Source organism: Somniosus microcephalus, chromosome 6 (assembly GCF_052327205.1).
Source record: "Somniosus microcephalus isolate GS21.2 chromosome 6, FLI_Smic_1.0, whole genome shotgun sequence".
Classification (NCBI taxonomy): Eukaryota; Metazoa; Chordata; class Chondrichthyes; order Squaliformes; family Somniosidae; genus Somniosus; species Somniosus microcephalus.
The window spans coordinates 176,257,606-176,284,424 of NC_140992.1; the positions used below are offsets into that span (position 1 = coordinate 176,257,606).

At 51.6% G+C, this 26,819-nt stretch overlaps 1 protein-coding gene across 3 annotated transcripts in view; it reads left to right on the forward strand.

Annotated features, from left to right (window-relative positions):
- Positions 1 to 26,819, forward strand: part of il34 (interleukin 34) — a 490,136-nt gene that overhangs the window by 138,710 nt on the left and 324,607 nt on the right. For all 3 annotated transcript variants that reach the window (XM_085990974.1, XM_085990976.1, XM_085990975.1), the window contains exons 3-4: positions 22,843 to 22,943; positions 24,784 to 24,861. In XM_085990974.1, the coding sequence (XP_085847100.1) occupies positions 22,843 to 22,943; positions 24,784 to 24,861 (179 nt within the window). The remainder of the gene's footprint in view (positions 1 to 22,842; positions 22,944 to 24,783; positions 24,862 to 26,819) is intronic.

The window sequence follows — 26,819 nt, forward strand, 5'->3', positions numbered from 1 at the left end:
TTTCAGCAGAGTGTGCTGGGTTCAGTCGGGTTTGAGCAGAGTGTGCTGGGTTCAGTCGGGTTAGAGCAGAGTGTGCTGGGTTCAGTCGGGTTAGAGCAGAGTGTGCTGGGCTCAGTCGGGTTAGAGCAGAGTGTGCTGGGTTCGGTTGGGTTAGAACAGAGTGTGCTGGGTTCGGTTGGGTTAGAGCAGTGTGTGCTGGGTATCAGTTAATGGGGGTTTGAGCAGAGTGTATTGGGTTCAGTTGGGTTAGTGCAGAGTGTGCTGGGTTCAGTTGATGGGGGTTTGAGCAGCGTGTGCTGGTTTCAGTTGGGTTTGAGCAGAGTGTGCTGGGTTCAGTTGGGTTAGAGCAGTGTGTGCTGGGTTCGGTTGGGTTAGAGCAGTGTGTGCTGGGTTCAGTTGATGGAGGTTTGAACAGAGTGTGCTGGGTTGAGTCGGGTTTGAGCAGAGTGTGCTGGGTTCAGTCGGGTTAGAGCAGAGTGTGCTGGGTTCAGTTGGCTTTGAGCAGAGTGTGCTGGGTTCAGTTGGGTTTGAGCTGTGTGTGCTGGATTCAGTTGGGTATGAGCAGTGTGTGCTGGGTTCAGTTGCGTTTGAGCAGTGTGTGCTGGGTTCAGTTGGGTTTGAGCAGTGTGTGCTGGGTTCAGTTGGGTTTGAGCTGTGTGTGCTGGATTCAGTTGGGTTTGAGCAGAGTGTGCTTGGTTCAGTTGGGTTAGGGAAGAGTGTGCTGGGTTCAATTGGGTTAGAGCAGAGTGTGCTGGATTCAGTCGGGTTTGAGCAGAGTGTGCTGGGTTCAGTCGGGTTTGAGCAGAGTGTGCTGGGTTCAGTCGGGTTTGAGCAGAGTGTGCTGGGTTTAGTTGGGTTTGAGCTGTGTGTGCTGGGTTCAGTTGGGTTTGAGCAGTGTGTGCTGGGTTCAGTTGGGTTTGAGCAGTGTGTGCTGAGTTCAGTTGGGTAGGAGGACTGTGCTGGGTTCAGTTGCGTTTGAGCAGAGTGTGCTGGGTTCAGTTAGGTTAGAGCAGAGTGTGCTAGGTTCAGTTGGGTTTGAGCAGTGTGTGCCGGGTTCCGTTGATGAGGGTTTGAGCAGCGTGCTGGGTTCAGTTGGGTTTCAGCAGTGTGTGCTGGGTTCAGTTGGGTTAGATCAGAGTGTGCTGAGCTCAGTTGGGTTAGCGCAGAGTGTGCTGGGTTCAGCCGGGTTAGAGCAGAGTGTGCTGGTTTCGGTTGGGTTAGAACAGTGTGCTGGGTTCGGTTGGGTTAGAGCAGTGTGTGCTGGGTTCAGTTGGGTTTGAGCAGAGTGTGCTGGGTTCAGTTGGGTTAGAGCAGAGTGTGCTGGGTTCAGTTGGGTTAGAGCAGAGTCTGCTGGGTTCAGTTGATGGGGGTTTGAGCAGAGTGTACTGCGTTCAGTTGGGTTAGAGCAGAGTGTGCTGGGTTCAGTTGATGGGGGTTTGAGCGGAGTGTGCTGGGTTCAGTTTGGTTTGAGCAGAGTATGCTGGGTTCAGTTGATGGAGGTTTGAGCGGAGTGTGCTGGGTTCAGTTGGGTTTGAGCAGAGTGAGCTGGGTTCAGTTGTGTTAGAGCAGAGTGCGCTGGGTTCAGTTGGGTTAGAGCAGAGTGTGCTGGGTTCAGTTGGGTTAGAGCAGAGTGTGCTGGGTTCAGTTGATGGGGGTTTGAGTGGAGTGTGCTGGGTTCAGTTGGGTTAGAGCAGAGTGTGCTGGGTTCAGTTGGGTTTGAGCAGAGTGTGCTGGGTTCAGTTGGGTTTGAGCAGAGTGTGCTGGGTGCGGTTGGGTTTGAGCAGAGTGTGCTGGGTTCAGTTGGGTTGGAGCAGTGTGTGCTGGGTTCAGTTGATGGGGGTTTGAGCAGAGTGTGCTGGGTTCAGTTGGGTTAGAGCAGAGTGTGCTGGGTTCAGTTGGGTTAGAGCAGAGTGTGCTGGGTTCAGTTGATGGGGGTTTGAGCGGAGTGTGCTGGGTTCAGTTGGGTTAGAGCAGAGTGTGCTGGGTTCAGTTGGGTTTGAGCAGAGTGTGCTGGGTTCAGTTGGGTTTGAGCAGAGTGTGCTGGGTTTAGTTGGGTTTGAGCAGAGTGTGCTGGATTCAGTTGGGTTACAGCAGAGTGGGCTGGATTCAGTTGGGTTAGAGCAGAGTCTGCTGGGTTCAGTTGGGTTCGAGCAGAGCGTGCTGGGTTCAGTTGGGTTAGAGCAGAGTGTGCTGGGTTCAGTTGGGTTAGAGCAGTGTGTGTTGGGTTCAGTTGGGTTTGAGTAGAGTGTGCTGGGTTCAGTTGAGTTAGAGCAGAGTGTGCTGGGTTCGGTTGGGATAGAGCAGTGTGCTGGGTTCAGTTGGGTTTGAGTAGAGTGTGCTGGGTTCAGTTGGGTTAGAGCAGAGTGTGCTGGGTTCAGTTGGGTTTGAGCAGTGTGTGCTGGGTTCAGTTGGGTCTGAGCAGTGTGTGCTGGGTTCAGTTCGGTTTGAGGACTGTGCTGGGTTTAGTTAGGTGAGATCAGAGTGTGCTGGGTTTAGTTGGGTTTGAGCTGTGTGCTGGGTTCAGTTGTGTTTGAGCAGAGTGTGCTGGGTTCAGTTGGGTTACAGCAGAGTGTGCTGGGTTCAGTTGGTTTACAGCAGAGTGTGCTGGGTTCAGTTGGGTTTGAGCAGAGTGTGCTGGGTTCAGTTGGGTTACAGCAGAGTGTGCTCGGTTCAGTTGGTTTACAGCAGAGTGTGCTGGGTTCAGTTGGGTTTGAGCAGAGTATGCTGGGTTCAGTTGGGTTTGAGCAGTGTGTGCTGGGTTTAATTGGGTTTGAGCAGAGTGTGCTGGGATCAGTTGGGTTAGAGCAGAGTGTGCTGTGTTCTGTTGATGGGGGTTTGAAGAGAGTGTGCTGGGTTTAGTTGGGTTTGAGCAGAGTGTGCTGGATTCAGTTCGGTTACAGCAGAGTGGGCTGTGTTCAGTTGGGTTAGAGCAGAGTGGGCTGGGTTCAGTTGGGTTTGAGCAGAGTGTGCTGGGTTCAATTGGGTTAGAGCAGAGTGTGCTGGGTTCAGTCGGGTTTGAGCAGATTGTGCTGGGTTTAGTTGGGTTTGAGCTGTGTGTGCTGGATTCAGTTGGGTTTGAGTAGCGTGTGCTGGGTTTATTTGGGTTTGAGCAGTGTGTGCTGGGTTCAGTTGGCTTTGAGCAGAGTGTGCTGGGTTCAGTTGGGTTTGAGCTGTGTGTGCGGGATTAAGTTGGGTTTGTGCAGTCTGCTGGGTTTAGTTGGGTTTGAGCTGTGTGCTGGGTTCAGTTGGGTTTGAGCAGTGTGTGCTGGGTTCAGTTGGGTTTGAGGACTGTGCTGTGTTCAGTTGGGTTACAGCAGAGTGTGCTGGGTTCAGTTGATCGGGTTTGAGCCTAGTGTGCTGGGTTCAGTTGGGTTTGAGCAGTGTGTGCTGGGTTCAGTTGGGTTTGAGCAGAGTGTGCTGGGTTCAGTTGGGTTAGAGCAGAGTGTGCTGGGTTCAGTCAATCAGGGTTGAGCAGAGTGTGCTGGATTCAGTTGGGTTAGAGCAGTGTGTGCTGGGTTCAGTTGATGGAGGTTTGAGCAGAGTGTGCTGCTTTCAGTTGTGTTTCAGCAGAGTGTGCTGGGTTCAGTCAGGTTTGAGCAGAGTGTGCTGGGTTCAGTCGGGTTAGAGCAGAGTGTGCTGGGTTCAGTCGGGTTTGAACAGAGTGTGCTGGGTTCAGTTGGGTTTGAGCTGTGTGTGCTGGATTCAGTTGGGTTTGAGCAGAGTGTGCTGGGTTTAGTTGGGTTTGAGCTGTGTGCTGGGTTCAGTTGTGTTTGAGCAGAGTGTGCTGGGTTCAGTTGGGTTACAGCAGAGTGTGCTGGGTTCAGTTGGTTTACAGCAGAGTGTGCTGGGTTCAGTTGTGTTTGAGCAGAGTGTGCTGGGTTCAGGTGGATTACAGCAGAGTGTGCTGGGTTCAGTTGGTTTACAGCAGAGTGTGCTGGGTTCAGTTGGGTTTGAGCAGAGTATGCTGGGTTCAGTTGGGTTTGAGCAGTGTGTGCTGGGTTTAATTGGGTTTGAGCAGAGTGTGCTGGGTTCAGTTGATGGTTTTTGAGCAGAGTGTGCTGGGATCAGTTGCGTTAGAGCAGAATGTGCTGGGTTCCGTTGGGTTAGAGCAGAGTGTGCTGGGTTCAGTTGGGTTTGAGCAGAGTATGCTGCGTTCAGTTGTGTTTGAGCAGAGTGTGCTGGGTTCAGCCAGGGTTGAGCAGTGTGTGCTTGGTTCAGTTGGGTTTGAGAAGAGTGTGCCGGGTTCAGTCGATCGGGTTTGAGCAGAGTCTGCTGGGTTCAGTTGGTTTAGCGCAGAGTGTGCTGGGTTCAGCTGGGTTTGAGCAGAGTGTGCTGGGTTCAGTTGGGTTAGAGCAGAGTGTGCTGGGTTCAGTTGATGGGGGTTTGAGCAGAGTGTGCTGGGTTCAGTTGGGTTTGAGCAGAGTGTGCTGGGTTCAGTTGGGTTAGAGCGGAGTGTGCTGGGTTCAGTTCAGTAAGAGCAGAGTGTGCTGGGTTCAGTTGGGTTAGAACAGTGTGTGCTGGGTTCGGTTGGGTTAGAACAGAGTGTGCTGGGTTCGGTTGGGTTAGAGCAGTGTGTGCTGGGCTCAGTTGATGGGGGTTTGAGCAGAGTGTACTGGGTTCAGTTGGGCTAGTGCAGAGTGTGCTGGGTTCAGTTGATAGGGGTTTGAGCAGAGTGTGCTGGTTTCAGTTGGGTTTGAGCAGAGTGTGCTGGGTTCAGTTGGGTTAGAGCAGTGTGTGCTGGGTTCGGTTGGGTTAGAGCAGAGTGTGCTGGGTTCGGTTGGGTTAGAGCAGTGTGTGCTGGGTTCAGTTGATGGAGGTTTGAGCAGAGTGTGCTGGGTTGAGTCGGGTTTCAGCAGAGTGTGCTGGGTTCAGTCGGGTTTGAGCAGAGTGTGCTGGGTTCAGTCGGGTTAGAGCAGAGTGTGCTGGGTTCAGTCGGGTTAGAGCAGAGTGTGCTGGGCTCAGTCGGGTTAGAGCAGAGTGTGCTGGGTTCGGTTGGGTTAGAACAGAGTGTGCTGGGTTCGGTTGGGTTAGAGCAGTGTGTGCTGGGTATCAGTTAATGGGGGTTTGAGCAGAGTGTATTGGGTTCAGTTGGGTTAGTGCAGAGTGTGCTGGGTTCAGTTGATAGGGGTTTGAGCAGCGTGTGCTGGTTTCACTTGGGTTTGAGCAGAGTGTGCTGGGTTCAGTTGGGTTAGAGCAGTGTGTGCTGGGTTCGGTTGGGTTAGAGCAGTGTGTGCTGGGTTCAGTTGATGGAGGTTTGAACAGAGTGTGCTGGGTTGAGTCGGGTTTGAGCAGAGTGTGCTGGGTTCAGTCGGGTTAGAGCAGAGTGTGCTGGGTTCAGTTGGCTTTGAGCAGAGTGTGCTGGGTTCAGTTGGGTTTGAGCTGTGTGTGCTGGATTCAGTTGGGTATGAGCAGTGTGTGCTGGGTTCAGTTGCGTTTGAGCAGTGTGTGCTGGGTTCAGTTGGGTTTGAGCAGTGTGTGCTGGGTTCAGTTGGGTTTGAGCTGTGTGTGCTGGATTCAGTTGGGTTTGAGCAGAGTGTGCTTGGTTCAGTTGGGTTAGGGAAGAGTGTGCTGGGTTCAATTGGGTTAGAGCAGAGTGTGCTGGATTCAGTCGGGTTTGAGCAGAGTGTGCTGGGTTCAGTCGGGTTTGAGCAGAGTGTGCTGGGTTCAGTCGGGTTTGAGCAGAGTGTGCTGGGTTTAGTTGGGTTTGAGCTGTGTGTGCTGGGTTCAGTTGGGTTTGAGCAGTGTGTGCTGGGTTCAGTTGGGTTTGAGCAGTGTGTGCTGAGTTCAGTTGGGTAGGAGGACTGTGCTGGGTTCAGTTGCGTTTGAGCAGAGTGTGCTGGGTTCAGTTAGGTTAGAGCAGAGTGTGCTAGGTTCAGTTGGGTTTGAGCAGTGTGTGCCGGGTTCCGTTGATGAGGGTTTGAGCAGCGTGCTGGGTTCAGTTGGGTTTCAGCAGTGTGTGCTGGGTTCAGTTGGGTTAGATCAGAGTGTGCTGAGCTCAGTTGGGTTAGCGCAGAGTGTGCTGGGTTCAGCCGGGTTAGAGCAGAGTGTGCTGGTTTCGGTTGGGTTAGAACAGTGTGCTGGGTTCGGTTGGGTTAGAGCAGTGTGTGCTGGGTTCAGTTGGGTTTGAGCAGAGTGTGCTGGGTTCAGTTGGGTTAGAGCAGAGTGTGCTGGGTTCAGTTGGGTTAGAGCAGAGTCTGCTGGGTTCAGTTGATGGGGGTTTGAGCAGAGTGTACTGCGTTCAGTTGGGTTAGAGCAGAGTGTGCTGGGTTCAGTTGATGGGGGTTTGAGCGGAGTGTGCTGGGTTCAGTTTGGTTTGAGCAGAGTATGCTGGGTTCAGTTGATGGAGGTTTGAGCGGAGTGTGCTGGGTTCAGTTGGGTTTGAGCAGAGTGAGCTGGGTTCAGTTGGGTTAGAGCAGAGTGCGCTGGGTTCAGTTGGGTTAGAGCAGAGTGTGCTGGGTTCAGTTGGGTTAGAGCAGAGTGTGCTGGGTTCAGTTGATGGGGGTTTGAGTGGAGTGTGCTGGGTTCAGTTGGGTTAGAGCAGAGTGTGCTGGGTTCAGTTGGGTTTGAGCAGAGTGTGCTGGGTTCAGTTGGGTTTGAGCAGAGTGTGCTGGGTGCGGTTGGGTTTGAGCAGAGTGTGCTGGGTTCAGTTGGGTTGGAGCAGTGTGTGCTGGGTTCAGTTGATGGGGGTTTGAGCAGAGTGTGCTGGGTTCAGTTGGGTTAGAGCAGAGTGTGCTGGGTTCAGTTGGGTTAGAGCAGAGTGTGCTGGGTTCAGTTGATGGGGGTTTGAGCGGAGTGTGCTGGGTTCAGTTGGGTTAGAGCAGAGTGTGCTGGGTTCAGTTGGGTTTGAGCAGAGTGTGCTGGGTTCAGTTGGGTTTGAGCAGAGTGTGCTGGGTTTAGTTGGGTTTGAGTAGAGTGTGCTGGGTTCAGTTGAGTTAGAGCAGAGTGTGCTGGGTTCGGTTGGGATAGAGCAGTGTGCTGGGTTCAGTTGGGTTTGAGTAGAGTGTGCTGGGTTCAGTTGGGTTAGAGCAGAGTGTGCTGGGTTCAGTTGGGTTTGAGCAGTGTGTGCTGGGTTCAGTTGGGTCTGAGCAGTGTGTGCTGGGTTCAGTTCGGTTTGAGGACTGTGCTGGGTTTAGTTAGGTGAGATCAGAGTGTGCTGGGTTTAGTTGGGTTTGAGCTGTGTGCTGGGTTCAGTTGTGTTTGAGCAGAGTGTGCTGGGTTCAGTTGGTTTACAGCAGAGTGTGCTGGGTTCAGTTGGGTTTGAGCAGAGTGTGCTGGGTTCAGTTGGGTTACAGCAGAGTGTGCTCGGTTCAGTTGGTTTACAGCAGAGTGTGCTGGGTTCAGTTGGGTTTGAGCAGAGTATGCTGGGTTCAGTTGGGTTTGAGCAGTGTGTGCTGGGTTTAATTGGGTTTGAGCAGAGTGTGCTGGGATCAGTTGGGTTAGAGCAGAGTGTGCTGTGTTCAGTTGATGGGGGTTTGAAGAGAGTGTGCTGGGTTTAGTTGGGTTTGAGCAGAGTGTGCTGGATTCAGTTCGGTTACAGCAGAGTGGGCTGTGTTCAGTTGGGTTAGAGCAGAGTGGGCTGGGTTCAGTTGGGTTTGAGCAGAGTGTGCTGGGTTCAATTGGGTTAGAGCAGAGTGTGCTGGGTTCAGTCGGGTTTGAGCAGATTGTGCTGGGTTTAGTTGGGTTTGAGCTGTGTGTGCTGGATTCAGTTGGGTTTGAGTAGCGTGTGCTGGGTTTATTTGGGTTTGAGCAGTGTGTGCTGGGTTCAGTTGGCTTTGAGCAGAGTGTGCTGGGTTCAGTTGGGTTTGAGCTGTGTGTGCGGGATTAAGTTGGGTTTGTGCAGAGTCTGCTGGGTTTAGTTGGGTTTGAGCTGTGTGCTGGGTTCAGTTGGGTTTGAGCAGTGTGTGCTGGGTTCAGTTGGGTTTGAGGACTGTGCTGTGTTCAGTTGGGTTACAGCAGAGTGTGCTGGGTTCAGTTGATCGGGTTTGAGCCTAGTGTGCTGGGTTCAGTTGGGTTTGAGCAGTGTGTGCTGGGTTCAGTTGGGTTTGAGCAGAGTGTGCTGGGTTCAGTTGGGTTAGAGCAGAGTGTGCTGGGTTCAGTCAATCAGGGTTGAGCAGAGTGTGCTGGATTCAGTTGGGTTAGAGCAGTGTGTGCTGGGTTCAGTTGATGGAGGTTTGAGCAGAGTGTGCTGCTTTCAGTTGTGTTTCAGCAGAGTGTGCTGGGTTCAGTCAGGTTTGAGCAGAGTGTGCTGGGTTCAGTCGGGTTAGAGCAGAGTGTGCTGGGTTCAGTCGGGTTTGAACAGAGTGTGCTGGGTTCAGTTGGGTTTGAGCTGTGTGTGCTGGATTCAGTTGGGTTTGAGCAGAGTGTGCTGGGTTTAGTTGGGTTTGAGCTGTGTGCTGGGTTCAGTTGTGTTTGAGCAGAGTGTGCTGGGTTCAGTTGGGTTACAGCAGAGTGTGCTGGGTTCAGTTGGTTTACAGCAGAGTGTGCTGGGTTCAGTTGTGTTTGAGCAGAGTGTGCTGGGTTCAGGTGGATTACAGCAGAGTGTGCTGGGTTCAGTTGGTTTACAGCAGAGTGTGCTGGGTTCAGTTGGGTTTGAGCAGAGTATGCTGGGTTCAGTTGGGTTTGAGCAGTGTGTGCTGGGTTTAATTGGGTTTGAGCAGAGTGTGCTGGGTTCAGTTGATGGTTTTTGAGCAGAGTGTGCTGGGATCAGTTGCGTTAGAGCAGAATGTGCTGGGTTCCGTTGGGTTAGAGCAGAGTGTGCTGGGTTCAGTTGGGTTTGAGCAGAGTATGCTGCGTTCAGTTGTGTTTGAGCAGAGTGTGCTGGGTTCAGCCAGGGTTGAGCAGTGTGTGCTTGGTTCAGTTGGGTTTGAGAAGAGTGTGCCGGGTTCAGTCGATCGGGTTTGAGCAGAGTCTGCTGGGTTCAGTTGGTTTAGCGCAGAGTGTGCTGGGTTCAGCTGGGTTTGAGCAGAGTGTGCTGGGTTCAGTTGGGTTAGAGCAGAGTGTGCTGGGTTCAGTTGATGGGGGTTTGAGCAGAGTGTGCTGGGTTCAGTTGGGTTTGAGCAGAGTGTGCTGGGTTCAGTTGGGTTAGAGCGGAGTGTGCTGGGTTCAGTTCAGTAAGAGCAGAGTGTGCTGGGTTCAGTTGGGTTAGAACAGTGTGTGCTGGGTTCGGTTGGGTTAGAACAGAGTGTGCTGGGTTCGGTTGGGTTAGAGCAGTGTGTGCTGGGCTCAGTTGATGGGGGTTTGAGCAGAGTGTACTGGGTTCAGTTGGGCTAGTGCAGAGTGTGCTGGGTTCAGTTGATAGGGGTTTGAGCAGAGTGTGCTGGTTTCAGTTGGGTTTGAGCAGAGTGTGCTGGGTTCAGTTGGGTTAGAGCAGTGTGTGCTGGGTTCGGTTGGGTTAGAGCAGAGTGTGCTGGGTTCGGTTGGGTTAGAGCAGTGTGTGCTGGGTTCAGTTGATGGAGGTTTGAGCAGAGTGTGCTGGGTTGAGTCGGGTTTCAGCAGAGTGTGCTGGGTTCAGTCGGGTTTGAGCAGAGTGTGCTGGGTTCAGTCGGGTTAGAGCAGAGTGTGCTGGGTTCAGTCGGGTTAGAGCAGAGTGTGCTGGGCTCAGTCGGGTTAGAGCAGAGTGTGCTGGGTTCGGTTGGGTTAGAACAGAGTGTGCTGGGTTCGGTTGGGTTAGAGCAGTGTGTGCTGGGTATCAGTTAATGGGGGTTTGAGCAGAGTGTATTGGGTTCAGTTGGGTTAGTGCAGAGTGTGCTGGGTTCAGTTGATGGGGGTTTGAGCAGCGTGTGCTGGTTTCAGTTGGGTTTGAGCAGAGTGTGCTGGGTTCAGTTGGGTTAGAGCAGTGTGTGCTGGGTTCGGTTGGGTTAGAGCAGTGTGTGCTGGGTTCAGTTGATGGAGGTTTGAACAGAGTGTGCTGGGTTGAGTCGGGTTTGAGCAGAGTGTGCTGGGTTCAGTCGGGTTAGAGCAGAGTGTGCTGGGTTCAGTTGGCTTTGAGCAGAGTGTGCTGGGTTCAGTTGGGTTTGAGCTGTGTGTGCTGGATTCAGTTGGGTATGAGCAGTGTGTGCTGGGTTCAGTTGCGTTTGAGCAGTGTGTGCTGGGTTCAGTTGGGTTTGAGCAGTGTGTGCTGGGTTCAGTTGGGTTTGAGCTGTGTGTGCTGGATTCAGTTGGGTTTGAGCAGAGTGTGCTTGGTTCAGTTGGGTTAGGGAAGAGTGTGCTGGGTTCAATTGGGTTAGAGCAGAGTGTGCTGGATTCAGTCGGGTTTGAGCAGAGTGTGCTGGGTTCAGTCGGGTTTGAGCAGAGTGTGCTGGGTTCAGTCGGGTTTGAGCAGAGTGTGCTGGGTTTAGTTGGGTTTGAGCTGTGTGTGCTGGGTTCAGTTGGGTTTGAGCAGTGTGTGCTGGGTTCAGTTGGGTTTGAGCAGTGTGTGCTGAGTTCAGTTGGGTAGGAGGACTGTGCTGGGTTCAGTTGCGTTTGAGCAGAGTGTGCTGGGTTCAGTTAGGTTAGAGCAGAGTGTGCTAGGTTCAGTTGGGTTTGAGCAGTGTGTGCCGGGTTCCGTTGATGAGGGTTTGAGCAGCGTGCTGGGTTCAGTTGGGTTTCAGCAGTGTGTGCTGGGTTCAGTTGGGTTAGATCAGAGTGTGCTGAGCTCAGTTGGGTTAGCGCAGAGTGTGCTGGGTTCAGCCGGGTTAGAGCAGAGTGTGCTGGTTTCGGTTGGGTTAGAACAGTGTGCTGGGTTCGGTTGGGTTAGAGCAGTGTGTGCTGGGTTCAGTTGGGTTTGAGCAGAGTGTGCTGGGTTCAGTTGGGTTAGAGCAGAGTGTGCTGGGTTCAGTTGGGTTAGAGCAGAGTCTGCTGGGTTCAGTTGATGGGGGTTTGAGCAGAGTGTACTGCGTTCAGTTGGGTTAGAGCAGAGTGTGCTGGGTTCAGTTGATGGGGGTTTGAGCGGAGTGTGCTGGGTTCAGTTTGGTTTGAGCAGAGTATGCTGGGTTCAGTTGATGGAGGTTTGAGCGGAGTGTGCTGGGTTCAGTTGGGTTTGAGCAGAGTGAGCTGGGTTCAGTTGGGTTAGAGCAGAGTGCGCTGGGTTCAGTTGGGTTAGAGCAGAGTGTGCTGGGTTCAGTTGGGTTAGAGCAGAGTGTGCTGGGTTCAGTTGATGGGGGTTTGAGTGGAGTGTGCTGGGTTCAGTTGGGTTAGAGCAGAGTGTGCTGGGTTCAGTTGGGTTTGAGCAGAGTGTGCTGGGTTCAGTTGGGTTTGAGCAGAGTGTGCTGGGTGCGGTTGGGTTTGAGCAGAGTGTGCTGGGTTCAGTTGGGTTGGAGCAGTGTGTGCTGGGTTCAGTTGATGGGGGTTTGAGCAGAGTGTGCTGGGTTCAGTTGGGTTAGAGCAGAGTGTGCTGGGTTCAGTTGGGTTAGAGCAGAGTGTGCTGGGTTCAGTTGATGGGGGTTTGAGCGGAGTGTGCTGGGTTCAGTTGGGTTACAGCAGAGTGGGCTGGATTCAGTTGGGTTAGAGCAGAGTCTGCTGGGTTCAGTTGGGTTAGAGCAGAGCGTGCTGGGTTCAGTTGGGTTAGAGCAGAGTGTGCTGGGTTCAGTTGGGTTAGAGCAGTGTGTGTTGGGTTCAGTTGGGTTAGAGCAGAGCGTGCTGGGTTCAGTTGGGTTAGAGCAGAGTGTGCTGGGTTCAGTTGGGTTAGAGCAGTGTGTGTTGGGTTCAGTTGAGTTAGAGCAGAGTGTGCTGGGTTCGGTTGGGATAGAGCAGTGTGCTTGGTTCAGTTGGGTTTGAGTAGAGTGTGCTGGGTTCAGTTGGGTTAGAGCAGAGTGTGCTGGGTTCAGTTGGGTTTGAGCAGTGTGTGCTGGGTTCAGTTGGGTCTGAGCAGTGTGTGCTGGGTTCAGTTCGGTTTGAGGACTGTGCTGGGTTTAGTTAGGTGAGATCAGAGTGTGCTGGGTTTAGTTGGGTTTGAGCTGTGTGCTGGTTCAGTTGTGTTTGAGCAGAGTGTGCTGGGTTCAGTTGGGTTACAGCAGAGTGTGCTGGGTTCAGTTGGTTTACAGCAGAGTGAGCTGGGTTCAGTTGGGTTTGAGCAGAGTGTGCTGGGTTCAGTTGGGTTACAGCAGAGTGTGCTGGGTTCAGTTGGTTTACAGCAGAGTGTGCTGGGTTCAGTTGGGTTTGAGCAGAGTATGCTGGGTTCAGTTGGGTTTGAGCAGTGTGTGCTGGGTTTAATTGGGTTTGAGCAGAGTCTGCTGGGATCAGTTGGGTTAGAGCAGAGTGTGCTGTGTTCAGTTGATGGGGGTTTGAAGAGTGTGTGCTGGGTTTAGTTGGGTTTGAGCAGAGTGTGCTGGATTCAGTTCGGTTACAGCAGAGTGGGCTGTGTTCAGTTGGGTTAGAGCAGAGTGGGCTGGGTTCAGTTGGGTTTGAGCAGAGTGTGCTGGGTTCAATTGGGTTAGAGCAGAGTGTGCTGGGTTCAGTCGGGTTTGAGCAGATTGTGCTGGGTTTAGTTGGGTTTGAGCTGTGTGTGCTGGATTCAGTTGGGTTTGAGTAGCGTGTGCTGGGTTTATTTGGGTTTGAGCAGTGTGTGCTGGGTTCAGTTGGCTTTGAGCAGAGTGTGCTGGGTTCAGTTGGGTTTGAGCTGTGTGTGCGGGATTAAGTTGGGTTTGTGCAGAGTCTGCTGGGTTTAGTTGGGTTTGAGCTGTGTGCTGGGTTCAGTTGGGTTTGAGCAGTGTGTGCTGGGTTCAGTTGGGTTTGAGGACTGTGCTGTGTTCAGTTGGGTTACAGCAGAGTGTGCTGGGTTCAGTTGATCGGGTTTGAGCCTAGTGTGCTGGGTTCAGTTGGGTTTGAGCAGTGTGTGCTGGGTTCAGTTGGGTTTGAGCAGAGTGTGCTGGGTTCAGTTGGGTTAGAGCAGAGTGTGCTGGGTTCAGTCAATCAGGGTTGAGCAGAGTGTGCTGGATTCAGTTGGGTTAGAGCAGTGTGTGCTGGGTTCAGTTGATGGAGGTTTGAGCAGAGTGTGCTGCTTTCAGTTGTGTTTCAGCAGAGTGTGCTGGGTTCAGTCAGGTTTGAGCAGAGTGTGCTGGGTTCAGTCGGGTTAGAGCAGAGTGTGCTGGGTTCAGTCGGGTTTGAACAGAGTGTGCTGGGTTCAGTTGGGTTTGAGCTGTGTGTGCTGGATTCAGTTGGGTTTGAGCAGAGTGTGCTGGGTTTAGTTGGGTTTGAGCTGTGTGCTGGGTTCAGTTGTGTTTGAGCAGAGTGTGCTGGGTTCAGTTGGGTTACAGCAGAGTGTGCTGGGTTCAGTTGGTTTACAGCAGAGTGTGCTGGGTTCAGTTGTGTTTGAGCAGAGTGTGCTGGGTTCAGGTGGATTACAGCAGAGTGTGCTGGGTTCAGTTGGTTTACAGCAGAGTGTGCTGGGTTCAGTTGGGTTTGAGCAGAGTATGCTGGGTTCAGTTGGGTTTGAGCAGTGTGTGCTGGGTTTAATTGGGTTTGAGCAGAGTGTGCTGGGTTCAGTTGATGGTTTTTGAGCAGAGTGTGCTGGGATCAGTTGCGTTAGAGCAGAATGTGCTGGGTTCCGTTGGGTTAGAGCAGAGTGTGCTGGGTTCAGTTGGGTTTGAGCAGAGTATGCTGCGTTCAGTTGTGTTTGAGCAGAGTGTGCTGGGTTCAGCCAGGGTTGAGCAGTGTGTGCTTGGTTCAGTTGGGTTTGAGAAGAGTGTGCCGGGTTCAGTCGATCGGGTTTGAGCAGAGTCTGCTGGGTTCAGTTGGTTTAGCGCAGAGTGTGCTGGGTTCAGCTGGGTTTGAGCAGAGTGTGCTGGGTTCAGTTGGGTTAGAGCAGAGTGTGCTGGGTTCAGTTGATGGGGGTTTGAGCAGAGTGTGCTGGGTTCAGTTGGGTTTGAGCAGAGTGTGCTGGGTTCAGTTGGGTTAGAGCGGAGTGTGCTGGGTTCAGTTCAGTAAGAGCAGAGTGTGCTGGGTTCAGTTGGGTTAGAACAGTGTGTGCTGGGTTCGGTTGGGTTAGAACAGAGTGTGCTGGGTTCGGTTGGGTTAGAGCAGTGTGTGCTGGGCTCAGTTGATGGGGGTTTGAGCAGAGTGTACTGGGTTCAGTTGGGCTAGTGCAGAGTGTGCTGGGTTCAGTTGATAGGGGTTTGAGCAGAGTGTGCTGGTTTCAGTTGGGTTTGAGCAGAGTGTGCTGGGTTCAGTTGGGTTAGAGCAGTGTGTGCTGGGTTCGGTTGGGTTAGAGCAGAGTGTGCTGGGTTCGGTTGGGTTAGAGCAGTGTGTGCTGGGTTCAGTTGATGGAGGTTTGAGCAGAGTGTGCTGGGTTGAGTCGGGTTTCAGCAGAGTGTGCTGGGTTCAGTCGGGTTTGAGCAGAGTGTGCTGGGTTCAGTCGGGTTAGAGCAGAGTGCGCTGGGTTCAGTCGGGTTAGAGCAGAGTGTGCTGGGCTCAGTCGGGTTAGAGCAGAGTGTGCTGGGTTCGGTTGGGTTAGAACAGAGTGTGCTGGGTTCGGTTGGGTTAGAGCAGTGTGTGCTGGGTATCAGTTAATGGGGGTTTGAGCAGAGTGTATTGGGTACAGTTGGGTTAGTGCAGAGTGTGCTGGGTTCAGTTGATGGGGGTTTGAGCAGCGTGTGCTGGTTTTAGTTGGGTTTGAGCAGAGTGTGCTGGGTTCAGTTGGGTTAGAGCAGTGTGTGCTGGGTTCGGTTGGGTTAGAGCAGTGTGTGCTGGGTTCAGTTGATGGAGGTTTGAACAGAGTGTGCTGGGTTGAGTCGGGTTTGAGCAGAGTGTGCTGGGTTCAGTCGGGTTAGAGCAGAGTGTGCTGGGTTCAGTTGGCTTTGAGCAGAGTGTGCTGGGTTCAGTTGGGTTTGAGCTGTGTGTGCTGGATTCAGTTGGGTATGAGCAGTGTGTGCTGGGTTCAGTTGCGTTTGAGCAGTGTGTGCTGGGTTCAGTTGGGTTTGAGCAGTGTGTGCTGGGTTCAGTTGGGTTTGAGCTGTGTGTGCTGGATTCAGTTGGGTTTGAGCAGAGTGTGCTTGGTTCAGTTGGGTTAGGGAAGAGTGTGCTGGGTTCAATTGGGTTAGAGCAGAGTGTGCTGGATTCAGTCGGGTTTGAGCAGAGTGTGCTGGGTTCAGTCGGGTTTGAGCAGAGTGTGCTGGGTTCAGTCGGGTTTGAGCAGAGTGTGCTGGGTTTAGTTGGGTTTGAGCTGTGTGTGCTGGGTTCAGTTGGGTTTGAGCAGTGTGTGCTGGGTTCAGTTGGGTTTGAGCAGTGTGTGCTGAGTTCAGTTGGGTAGGAGGACTGTGCTGGGTTCAGTTGCGTTTGAGCAGAGTGTGCTGGGTTCAGTTAGGTTAGAGCAGAGTGTGCTAGGTTCAGTTGGGTTTGAGCAGTGTGTGCCGGGTTCCGTTGATGAGGGTTTGAGCAGTGTGCTGGGTTCAGTTGGGTTTCAGCAGTGTGTGCTGGGTTCAGTTGGGTTAGATCAGAGTGTGCTGAGCTCAGTTGGGTTAGCGCAGAGTGTGCTGGGTTCAGCCGGGTTAGAGCAGAGTGTGCTGGTTTCGGTTGGGTTAGAACAGTGTGCTGGGTTCGGTTGGGTTAGAGCAGTGTGTGCTGGGTTCAGTTGGGTTTGAGCAGAGTGTGCTGGGTTCAGTTGGGTTAGAGCAGAGTGTGCTGGGTTCAGTTGGGTTAGAGCAGAGTCTGCTGGGTTCAGTTGATGGGGGTTTGAGCAGAGTGTACTGGGTTCAGTTGGGTTAGAGCAGAGTGTGCTGGGTTCAGTTGATGGGGGTTTGAGCGGAGTGTGCTGGGTTCAGTTTGGTTTGAGCAGAGTATGCTGGGTTCAGTTGATGGGGGTTTGAGCGGAGTGTGCTGGGTTCAGTTGGGTTTGAGCAGAGTGAGCTGGGTTCAGTTGGGTTAGAGCAGAGTGCGCTGGGTTCAGTTGGGTTAGAGCAGAGTGTGCTGGGTTCAGTTGGGTTAGAGCAGAGTGTGCTGGGTTCAGTTGATGGGGGTTTGAGCGGAGTGTGCTGGGTTCAGTTGGGTTAGAGCAGAGTGTGCTGGGTTCAGTTGGGTTTGAGCAGAGTGTGCTGGGTTCAGTTGGGTTTGAGCAGAGAGTGCTGGGTGCGGTTGGGTTTGAGCAGAGTTTGCTGGGTTCAGTTGGTTTGGAGCAGTGTGTGCTGGGTTCAGTTGATGGGGGTTTGAGCAGAGTGTGCTGGGTTCAGTCAGGTTTGAGCAGAGTGTGCTGGGTTCAGTTGGGTTTGAGCAGAGTGTGCTGGGTTCAGTTGGGTTAGAGCAGAGTCTGCTGGGTTCAGTTGATGGGGGTTTGAGCAGAGTGTACTGGGTTCAGTTGGGTTAGAGCAGAGTGTGCTGGGGTCAGTGGATGAGGTTTTGAGCAGAGTGTGCTGGGTTCAGTTGGGTTTGAGCAGAGTATGCTGGTTTCAGTTGATGGGGGTTTGAGCGGAGTGTGCTGGGTTCAGTTGGGTTAGAGCAGTGTGTGCTGGGTTCAGTCGGGTTTGAGCAGATTGTGCTGGGTTTAGTTGGGTTTGAGCTGTGTGTGCTGGATTCAGTTGGGTTTGAGTAGTGTGTACTGGGTTTATTTGGGTTTGAGCAGTGTGTGCTGGGTTCAGTTGGCTTTGAGCTGTGTGTGCGGGATTAAGTTGGGTTTGTGCAGAGTCTGCTGGGTTTAGTTGGGTTTGAGCTGTGTGCTGGGTTCAGTTGGGTTTGAGCAGTGTGTGCTGGGTTCAGTTGGGTTTGAGGACTGTGCTGGGTTCAGTTGGGTTTGAGCAGAGTGTGCTGGGTTCAGTTGATCGGGTTTGAGCCTAGTGTGCTGGGTTCAGTTGGGTTTGAGCAGTGTGTGCTGGGTTCAGTTGGGTTTGAGCAGAGTGTGCTGGGTTCAGTTGGGTTAGAGCAGAGTGTGCTGGGTTCAGTCAATCGGGTTTGAGCAGAGTGTGCTGGATTCAGTTGGGTTAGAGCAGTGTGTGCTGGGTTCAGTTGATGGAGGTTTGAGCAGAGTGTGCTGCTTTCAGTTGTGTTTCAGCAGAGTGTGCTGGGTTCAGTCAGGTTTGAGCAGAGTGTGCTGGATTCAGTCGGGTTAGAGCAGAGTGTGCTGGGTTCAGTCGGGTTTGAACAGAGTGTGCTGGGTTTAGTTGGGTTTGAGCTGTGTGCTGGGTTCAGTTGTGTTTGAGCAGAGTGTGCTGGGTTCAGTTGGGTTACAGCAGAGAGTGCTGGGTTCAGTTGGTTTACAGCAGAGTGTGCTGGGTTCAGTTGTGTTTGAGCAGAGTGTGCTGGGTTCAGTTGGGTTACAGCAGAGTGTGCTGGGTTCAGTTGGGTTTGAGCAGAGTATGCTGGGTTCAGTTGGGTTTGAGCAGGGTGTGCTGGGTTTAATTCGGTTTGAGCAGAGTGTGCTGGGTTCAGTTGATGGTTTTTGAGCAGAGTGTGCTGGGATCAGTTGGGTTAGAGCAGAGTGTGCTGTGTTTAGTTGATGGGGGTTTGAAGAGAGTGTGCTGGGTTTAGTTGGGTTTGAGCAGAGTGTGCTGGATTCAGTTCGGTTACAGCAGAGTGGGCTGTGTTCAGTTGGGTTAGAGCAGTGTGGGCTGGGTTCAGTTGGGTTTGAGCAGAGTGTGCTGGGTTCAATTGGGTTAGAGCAGTGTGTGCTGGGTTCAGTTGATGGAGGTTTGAGTAGAGTGTGCTGGGTTCAGTTGCGTTAGAGCAGAATGTGCTGGGTGCCGTTGGGTTAGAGCAGAGTGTGCTGGTTCAGTTGGGTTTGAGCAGAGTATGCTGCGTTCAGTTGTGTTTGAGCAGAGTGTGCTGGGTTCAGCCAGGGTTGAGCAGTGTGTGCTTGGTTCAGTTGGGTTTGAGAAGAGTGTGCCGGGTTCAGTCGATCGGGTTTGAGCACAGTCTGCTGGGTTCAGTTGGTTTAGCGCAGAGTGTGCTGGGTTCAGCTGGGTTTGAGCAGAGTGTGCTGGGTTCAGTTGGGTTAGAGCAGAGTGTGCTGGGTTCAGTTGACAGGGGTTTGAGCAGAGTGTGCTGGGTTCAGTTGGGTTTGAGCAGAGTGTGCTGGGTTCAGTTGGGTTAGAGCCGAGTGTGCTGGGTTCAGTTCAGTTAGAGCAGAGTGTGCTGGGTTCAGTTGGGTTAGAGCAGTGTGTGCTGGGTTCGGTTGGGCTAGAGCAGTGTGTGCTGGGTTCAGTTGATGGGGGTTTGAGCAGAGTGTACTGGGTTCAGTTGGGTTAGTGCAGAGTGTGCTGGGTTCAGTTGATGGGGGTTTGAGCAGAGTGTGCTGGTTTCAGTTGGGTTTGAGCAGTGTGTGCTGGGTTCAGTTGGGTTAGAGCAGTGTGTGCTGGGTTCGGTTGGGTTAGAGCAGAGTGTGCTGGGTTTGGTTGGGTTAGAGCAGTGTGTGCTGGGTTCAGTTGATGGAGGTTTGAGCAGAGTGTGCTGGGTTGAGTCGGGTTTGAGCAGAGTGTGCTGGGTTCAGTCGGGTTAGAGCAGAGTGTGCTGGCTTCAGTCGGGTTAGAGCAGAGTGTGCTGTGTTCAGTCGGGTTAGAGCAGAGTGTGCTGGGTTCAGTTGGCTTTGAGCAGAGTGTGCTGGGTTCAGTTGGGTTTCAGCTGTGTGTGCTGGATTCAGTTGGGTATGAGCAGTGTGTGCTGGGTTCAGTTGGGTTTGAGCAGTGTGTGCTGGGTTCAGTTGGGTTTGAGCAGTGTGTGCTGGGTTCAGTTGGGTTTGAGCTGTGTGTGCTGGATTCAGTTGGGTTTGAGCAGAGTGTGCTTGGTTCAGTTGGGTTAGGGAAGAGTGTGCTGGGTTCAATTGGGTTAGAGCAGAGTGTGCTGGATTCAGTCGGGTTTGAGCAGAGTGTGCTGGGTTCAGTCGGGTTTGAGCAGAGTGTGCTGGGTTCAGTCGGGTTTGAGCAGAGTGTGCTGGGTTTAGTTGGGTTTGAGCTGTGTGTGCTGGGTTCAGTTGGGTTTGAGCAGTGTGTGCTGGGTTCAGTTGGGTTTGAGCAGTGTGTGCTGAGTTCAGTTGGGTAGGAGGACTGTGCTGGGTTCAGTTGCGTTTGAGCAGAGTGTGCTGGGTTCAGTTAGGTTAGAGCAGAGTGTGCTAGGTTCAGTTGGGTTTGAGCAGTGTGTGCCGGTTTCCGTTGATGAGGGTTTGAGCAGTGTGCTGGGTTCAGTTGGGTTTCAGCAGTGTGTGCTGGGTTCAGTTGGGTTAGATCAGAGTGTGCTGGGCTCAGTTGGGTTAGCGCAGTGTGTGCTGGGTTCAGCCGGGTTAGAGCAGAGTGTGCTGGTTTCGGTTGGGTTAGAACAGTGTGCTGGGTTCGGTTGGGTTAGAGCAGTGTGTGCTGGGTTCAGTTGGGTTTGAGCAGAGTGTGCTGGGTTCAGTTGGGTTAGAGCAGAGTGTGCTGGGTTCAGTTGGGTTAGAGCAGAGTCTGCTGGGTTCAGTTGATGGGGGTTTGAGCAGAGTTTACTGGGTTCAGTTGGGTTAGAGCAGAGTGTGCTGGGTTCAGTTGATGGGGGTTTGAGCGGAGTGTGCTGGGTTCAGTTTGGTTTGAGCAGAGTATGCTGGGTTCAGTTGATGGGGGTTTGAGCGGAGTGTGCTGGGTTCAGTTGGGTTTGAGCAGAGTGAGCTGGGTTCAGTTGGGTTAGAGCAGAGTGCGCTGGGTTCAGTTGGGTTAGAGCAGAGTGTGCTGGGTTCGGTTGGGTTAGAGCAGAGTGTGCTGGGTTCAGTTGATGGGGGTTTGAGCGGAGTGTGCTGGGTTCAGTTGGGTTAGAGCAGAGTGTGCTGGGTTCAGTTGGGTTTGAGCAGAGTGTGCTGGGTTCAGTTGGGTTTGAGCAGAGTGTGCTGGGTGCGGTTGGGTTTGAGCAGAGTGTGCTGGGTTCAGTTGGGTTGGAGCAGTGTGTGCTGGGTTCAGTTGATGGGGGTTTCAGCAGAGTGTGCTGGGTTCAGTCGGGTTTGAGCAGAGTGTGCTGGGTTCAGTCGGGTTTGAGCAGAGTGTGCTGGGTTTAGTTGGGTTTGAGCTGTGTGTGCTGGGTTCAGTTGGGTTTGAGCAGTGTGTGCTGGGTTCAGTTGGGTTTGAGCAGTGTGTGCTGAGTTCAGTTGGGTAGGAGGACTGTGCTGGGTTCAGTTGCGTTTGAGCAGAGTGTGCTGGGTTCAGTTAGGTTAGAGCAGAGTGTGCTCGGTTCAGTTGGGTTTGAGCAGTGTGTGCCGGGTTCCGTTGATGAGGGTTTGAGCAGTGTGCTGGGTTCAGTTGGGTTTCAGCAGTGTGTGCTGGGTTCAGTTGGGTTAGATCAGAGTGTGCTGGGCTCAGTTGGGTTAGCGCAGAGTGTGCTGGGTTCAGCCGGGTTAGAGCAGAGTGTGCTGGTTTCGGTTGGGTTAGAACAGTGTGCTGGGTTCGGTTGGGTTAGAGCAGTGTGTGCTGGGTTCAGTTGGGTTTGAGCAGAGTGTGCTGGGTTCAGTTGGGTTAGAGCAGAGTGTGCTGGGTTCAGTTGGGTTAGAGCAGTCTGCTGGGTTCAGTTGATGGGGGTTTGAGCAGAGTGTACTGGGTTCAGTTGGGTTAGAGCAGAGTGTGCTGGGTTCAGTTGATGGGGGTTTGAGCGGAGTGTGCTGGGTTCAGTTTGGATTGAGCAGAGTATGCTGGGTTCAGTTGATGCGGGTTTGAGCGGAGTGTGCTGGGTTCAGTTGGGTTTGAGCAGAGTGAGCTGGGTTCAGTTGGGTTAGAGCAGAGTGCGCTGGGTTCAGTTGGGTTAGAGCAGAGTGTGCTGGGTTCGGTTGGGTTAGAGCAGAGTGTGCTGGGTTCAGTTGATGGGGGTTTGAGCGGAGTGTGCTGGGTTCAGTTGGGTTAGAGCAGAGTGTGCTGGGTTCAGTTGGGTTTAAGCAGAGTGTGCTGGGTTCAGTTGGGTTTGAGCAGAGTGTGCTGGGTGCGGTTGGGTTTGAGCAGAGTGTGCTGGGTTCAGTTGGGTTGGAGCAGTGTGTGCTGGGTTCAGTTGATGGGGGTTTCAGCAGAGTGTGCTGGGTTCAGTCGGGTTTGAGCAGAGTGTGCTGGGTTCAGTTGGGTTTGAGCAGAGTGTGCTGGGTTCAGTTGGGTTAGAGCAGAGTCTGCTGGGTTCAGTTGATGGGGGTTTGAGCAGAGTGTACTGGGTTCAGTTGGGGTAGAGCAGAGTGTGCTGGGGTCAGTGGATGAGGTTTTGAGCAGAGTGTGCTGGGTTCAGTTGGGTTTGAGCAGAGTATGCTGGGTTAAGTTGATGGGGGTTTGAGCGGAGTGTGCTGGGTTCAGTTGGGTTTGAGCAGAGTGTGCTGGGTTCAGTTGGGTTAGAGCAGAGTGTGCTGGGTTCAGTTGGGTTAGAGCAGAGTGTGCTGGGTTCAGTTGATGGGGGTTTGAGCGGAGTGTGCTGGGTTCAGTTGGGTTAGAGCAGTGTGTGCTGGGTTCAGTTGGGTTTGAGCAGAGTGTGCTGGGTTCAGTTGGGTTTGAGCAGAGTGTGCTGGGTTCAGTTGGGTTTGAGCAGAGTGTGCTGGGTTCAGTTGGGTTGGAGCAGTGTGTGCTGGGTTCAGTTGATGGGGGTTTGAGCAGAGTGTGCTGGGTTCAGTTGATGGGGGTTTGAGCGGAGTGTGCTGGGTTCAGTTGGGTTAGAGCAGTGTGTGCTGGGTTCAGTTGGGTTTGAGCAGAGTGTGCTGGGTTCAGTTGGGTTTGAGCAGAGTGTGCTGGGTTCGGTTGGGTTTGAGCAGAGTGTGCTGGGTTCAGTTGGGTTTGAGCAGTGTGTGCTGAGTTCAGTTGGGTTTGAGGACTGTGCTGGGTTCAGTTGGGTTTGAGCAGAGTGTGCTGGGTTCAGTTGGGTTAGAGCAGTGTGTGCTGGGTTCAGTTGGGTTTGAGCAGAGTGTGCTGGGTTCAGTTGGGTTAGAGCACAGTGTGCTGGGTTCAGTCAATCGGGTTTGAGCAGCGTGTGCTGGGTTCAGTTGGGTTAGGGAAGAGTGTGCTGGGTTCAATTGGGTTAGAGCAGAGTGTGCTGGGTTCAGTCGGGTTGGAGCAGAGTGTGCTGGGTTCAGTCGGGTTTGAGCAGAGTGTGCTGGATTCAGTTGGGTTTGAGCAGAGTGTGCCGGGATCAGTCGATCGGGTTTGAGCAGAGTCTGCTGGGTTCCGTTGGTTTAGCGCAGAGTGTGCTGGGTTAAGCTGGGTTTCAGCAGAGTGTGCTGGGTTCAGTTGGGTTAGAGCAGAGTGTGCTGGGTTCAGTTGGGTTAGAGAAGAGTGTGCTGGGTTCGGTTGGGTTAGAGCAGAGTGTGCTGGGTTCAGTTGGGTTAGAGCAGAGTGTGCTGGGTTCAGTTGGGTTTGAGCAGAGTGTGCTGGGTTCAGTTGGGTTAGAGCAGAGTGTGCTGGGTTCAGTTGATGGGGGTTTGAGCAGAGTGTGCTGGGTTCAGTCGGGTTTGAGCAGAGTGTGCTGTGTTCAGTTGGGTTTGAGAAGAGTGTGCTTGGTTCAGTTGGGTTTCAGCAGAATGTGCTGGGTTCAGTTGGGTTAGAGCAGTGTGTGCTGGGTTCAGTTGGGTTAGAGCAGAGTGTGCTGGGTTCCGTTGGGTTAGAGCAGAGTGTACTGAGTTCAGTTGGGTTTGAGCAGAGTGTGCTGTTTAAAATTGGGTTTGAGCAGAGTGTGCTGGGTTCAGTTGGGTTTGAGCAGAGTGTGCTGGGTTCAGTTGGGTTTGAGCAGAGTGTGCTGGGTTCAGTTGGGTTTGAGCAGTGTGTGCTGGGTTCAGTTGGGTTTGAGCAGAGTGTGTTGGTTCAGTTGCTTGGGTTTGAGCAGCGTGTGCTGGGTTCAGTTGGGTTAGAGCAGATTGTGCTGGTTTCATTTGATTGGGTTACAACAATGGGCTGTGTTTGATTACCAGTATTTGAACTCGGTTTCCGCGCAGTTACTGCGATTTCTCAAAGTGTCTCGCCTCTTTCCTTGCAGATTTAAGTCTTCTCGGAGTACTTGTCACTGTGGACTCTATGTGTGTCCATATGGAGGAGCTACACAATAACCTGCAGTACAGACAGCGGGTCAGGTATATGGTAAGTGGGACTTTGCACAGACTCCCACGCAAACTGCTGGGGCTCCCATAGACATTTTAGTCCAGTAATTCTCCTGCTGGAGAAATGGTCTATATCGCTGGCCTTTGATTGAATTTCAGCTCCTTTTTCCCCATCTACCTATTGGCCCTCCTCACCTGAAGACGCAGTCTCCTGCTGGGGTACAGTTCTATGGTTGCCAGCATCCCTCATGTACCTACTCGAGTGGCCATTTTACATGATGTCGTTAGGCTATTTGAACACGATAGCCAATCTTGGCCCTGAAGACTTTGGAATCAAAAACACAATTTCTAAATTTGCGGATGACACCAAATTGGGGGGAATAGTCAATACTGAAGAGGATTGCAACAAATTACAGGAAGACACTAATAAACTTGCAGAATGGGCATACAGTTGGCAAATGAAATTCAACACAGATAAATGTGAGATATTACATTTAGGTCGGAAGAATAGGGAGGTCACTTATCACTTGGAGGGTGCAAGTCTAGGTGGGGTAGAAGAGCAAAGGGATCTTGGAGTACAAATACACAAATCACTAAAAGTAGTGACACAGGTTAACAAGCCCATAAAAAGAGCAAACCAGGTACTTGGGTTTATTTCTAATGGGATAGAATTGAAAAGTAGGGAAGTTATGCTAAACCTGTATCGAACCTTGGTTAGACCACACTTACAGTACTGCGTACAATTCTGGTTGGCATTTTATAAAAAGGATATAGAGGCACTGGAGAGAGTGCAGAGAAGATTTACAAGGATGATACCAGAAATATGAGGGTATACATATCAGGAAAGGATGAACAGGCTGGGTCTCTTTTCACTTGAAAAAAGAAGGCTGAGGGGTGACCTAATAGAGGTCTTTAAAATTGAGAGGTTTTGATAGAGTGGATACAGAGAGAATGTTTCCACTTGTGGGGAAGAGCATAACTAGAGGCCATCAATATAAGATAGTCACCAAGAAATCCAATAGTGAATTCAGAAGAAACTTCTTTACCCAGAGTGGTGAGAATGTGGAACTCGCTACTGCAGGGAGTGGTTGAAGCGAGTAGTATAGATGCATTTAAGGGCGGCTGGATAAGCATATGAGGGAGAAGGGAATAGAGGGTTACGCTGATAGAGTTAGACGAGGAAAGATGGGAGGAGGCTCGATTGGAGCATAAACGCCGGCATGGACTGGTTGAGCCGAATGGCCTGTTTCTGTGCCGTATATCCTATGTAACTCCCAACATCCGGACAAGTGCATTTTCCAGCGGGGTAGTACGGTCACTTCATCCTTACCCAATCTAACATGTTGGGGCTAGAGTGAAGGAGATAGTTTGCCTGTACTGTACCCAATCTGACATTTGATAGTGGCACTGGGCCAGTGTTGAAAGTGGGAGGAGCTCACTCTCCAGCATTTGCACTTCCCACTGCGAGGCTTGAAGTTCAGGAGCCTTCCTCTCTCCCTGCTCGTTTACTGCACATCAGAAGACGCGTTTCACGCTGATGTAGACTGGGTTTTTGATATTCCACAGTTTTGGGATGAGCCTTGGGGATAGGTTCCCATGTGGTCAGAGGGAATTCCCACAATCTGTGATGAGGAAATGCACTCCGAGCACGCTTGCCCAGAACAAGCATGTTCCACACTGGCTGATCATAAAGGGATGTTGGTGTAAAGCAGCTTGAGGAGCTTCCTTTCCTGCTCAGGTGCCTAGCTTGAGGATGGAGGTTGCACTCAGGTGAAAGATCTCGGGGTTGGTGTAAGAGCAGTGGCATATTGAAAAGAGTTGGAAAATGAAACTGAGTGGCCTGTATGTGGGATTAATGGTTGGTTGTGTTTTATTTACAGAAGGATTACTTTCCAGTTAACTACACCGTGAAGGTTCACTATGAAGCTATTTATAGAATGAAAAACGTTACTCGCATGGTAGGTTTGAGTGCAGCAAGTTCATTCTCTTTCTATCCCATTCTTTCCCGCTTAGCCCAAGGTCACTCTGGGCCACGAGTCCTTTGCTGGATGAGAGGCCAACCAGACCTTTTGCTCACAGGTCTTCATCAGTGCCACAACTGAGTTGGGGTACACGAGCTGTGTTGGGGAGATTTCCCCTTTCCTCTCTTCCCTATTTCCTGCGCAGAATTACCCAGAACCCATGTTGGTGTGTTTTTTACCTTATTCTGTGGCACAGATGTTTCTCTCCAAATCACTCCACTCTCCTCTCCTGAAGGCATTGACTCCTGCTAGTGTTGTGAAATTGGGAGTAGAATGAGGAGCTGACTGTTTGCAGTTCCACTAATCGCAGTGGATTGGATGTAGAATGAAAGAAACAACTTGCATTTATAATTGCACCTTTCACGACCTCAGGACATCCCAAAGCGCTTTACAGCCAATGAAGTACTTTTGAAGTGCAGTCACTGTTGTTAATGTACAAAACGCAGCAGCCAATTTGCACACAGCAAGGTCTGATTTATTAAGGTTTAAAACAACTTGCCATACAGGAGCATTCAGTAGGTTCCGCTAGCTTAAGATCGTGCAGACTGCCTGACCTGTTTAAGTGACTGGTTAGCTCCGGACTAAATTGCACCACTGATGCATTATGATCTTCATCTTGCAGACTGCCTGCCTTGTCCAGTCTGCAGCCAACCAGTTGCTTAAACTTCAACATTGATGCAGCACTCTCCGATGTTAAGGAAATACTTCAAAATTTTTATACTGATCCATCATTACACTTCCCACCTGCTAAAGCTGGGATCGCCTAACTCGGCATGAGACCAGGAATGGCACCCGAGTCACTTAGAGTGCCGCAAATCTGAAACCTCCCCCCCCCACCCCAGTAAATACACAGCAGGTCACTCAGCATCTGTCGAAGGGTTCTGCCCAAAACCCTAACCTCGGGACAGATGCTGACTGACCTGCTGTATATTTTCGGCATTTCCTGTTTCTGTTTGAGAGAGGGAACAGGTTACTGATTCAGATGGAGAGCCTTTATCAGAACTTGTACTTCAGCATCGCCAGTATTCACTTCCAAAAAAAAGCCTGAATATACCGACACTCCCGAAATACTAACTGAAGATTGAAGAGAAACGTAAACACACAAATCTGCTCCCCTCCGCCAAACCTTCTCACACAGCAGAAGGAGGCCATTCAGTCCATCGTGCCTGTACTGGCTCTTTGAAAGAGCTATCCATTAGCCCGACAAATGTTTCCTTTTCAAGTATTTATCCAATTCCCTTTTGAAAGTTAATATTGAATCTGCTTCCAACACTAGGATTGCCAACTTGGGTTTGATGTTTTCCTGGAGATTTGATCATGTGACATTTGATCACGTGATATTTGCCCACTGTTTGCAAATATTATTGCATTTACCTTAGTTGAGTATCTCATTATTGAGCTCCAAATAAAATTTGACTGTTTTATAGTGAGATGAATAACACAATTTATAAATCAAAGAAAGAACACAGAGTAATGAAGATTTAAGGATAAGTAATGTTTAAATAAAAATTACTTCTGTGATGTTTCTACAGTATCGACTGCAATGAGAAACACCAAGAATACCACTGATTCAACAAAAAATATCATCGATATAAATAACTTCTAACTAAAGTTTTCAGACAGTTCGATGACTTTTTACAATACATAAGTTATAAAAACAATAAATAAAACCAAAATAAACCTAAATCAATTCACTGACTTCCACAGTCCACCGCTGAAGCCCAGCTTCAGGGAGGTGAGGCTCCGTCCCAGAGAGAAGCACCAAAGCTGTCTGACTCCCAGAACAAAGCAGATTATACAACAGCGCACCTCACTGGCCGACATGAACTCTCCCTCCCCCAGCTTGTGTTTCTCTCTCTCTCCCCCAGCTTCTGTCTCTCTCTCTCTCCCCCTAC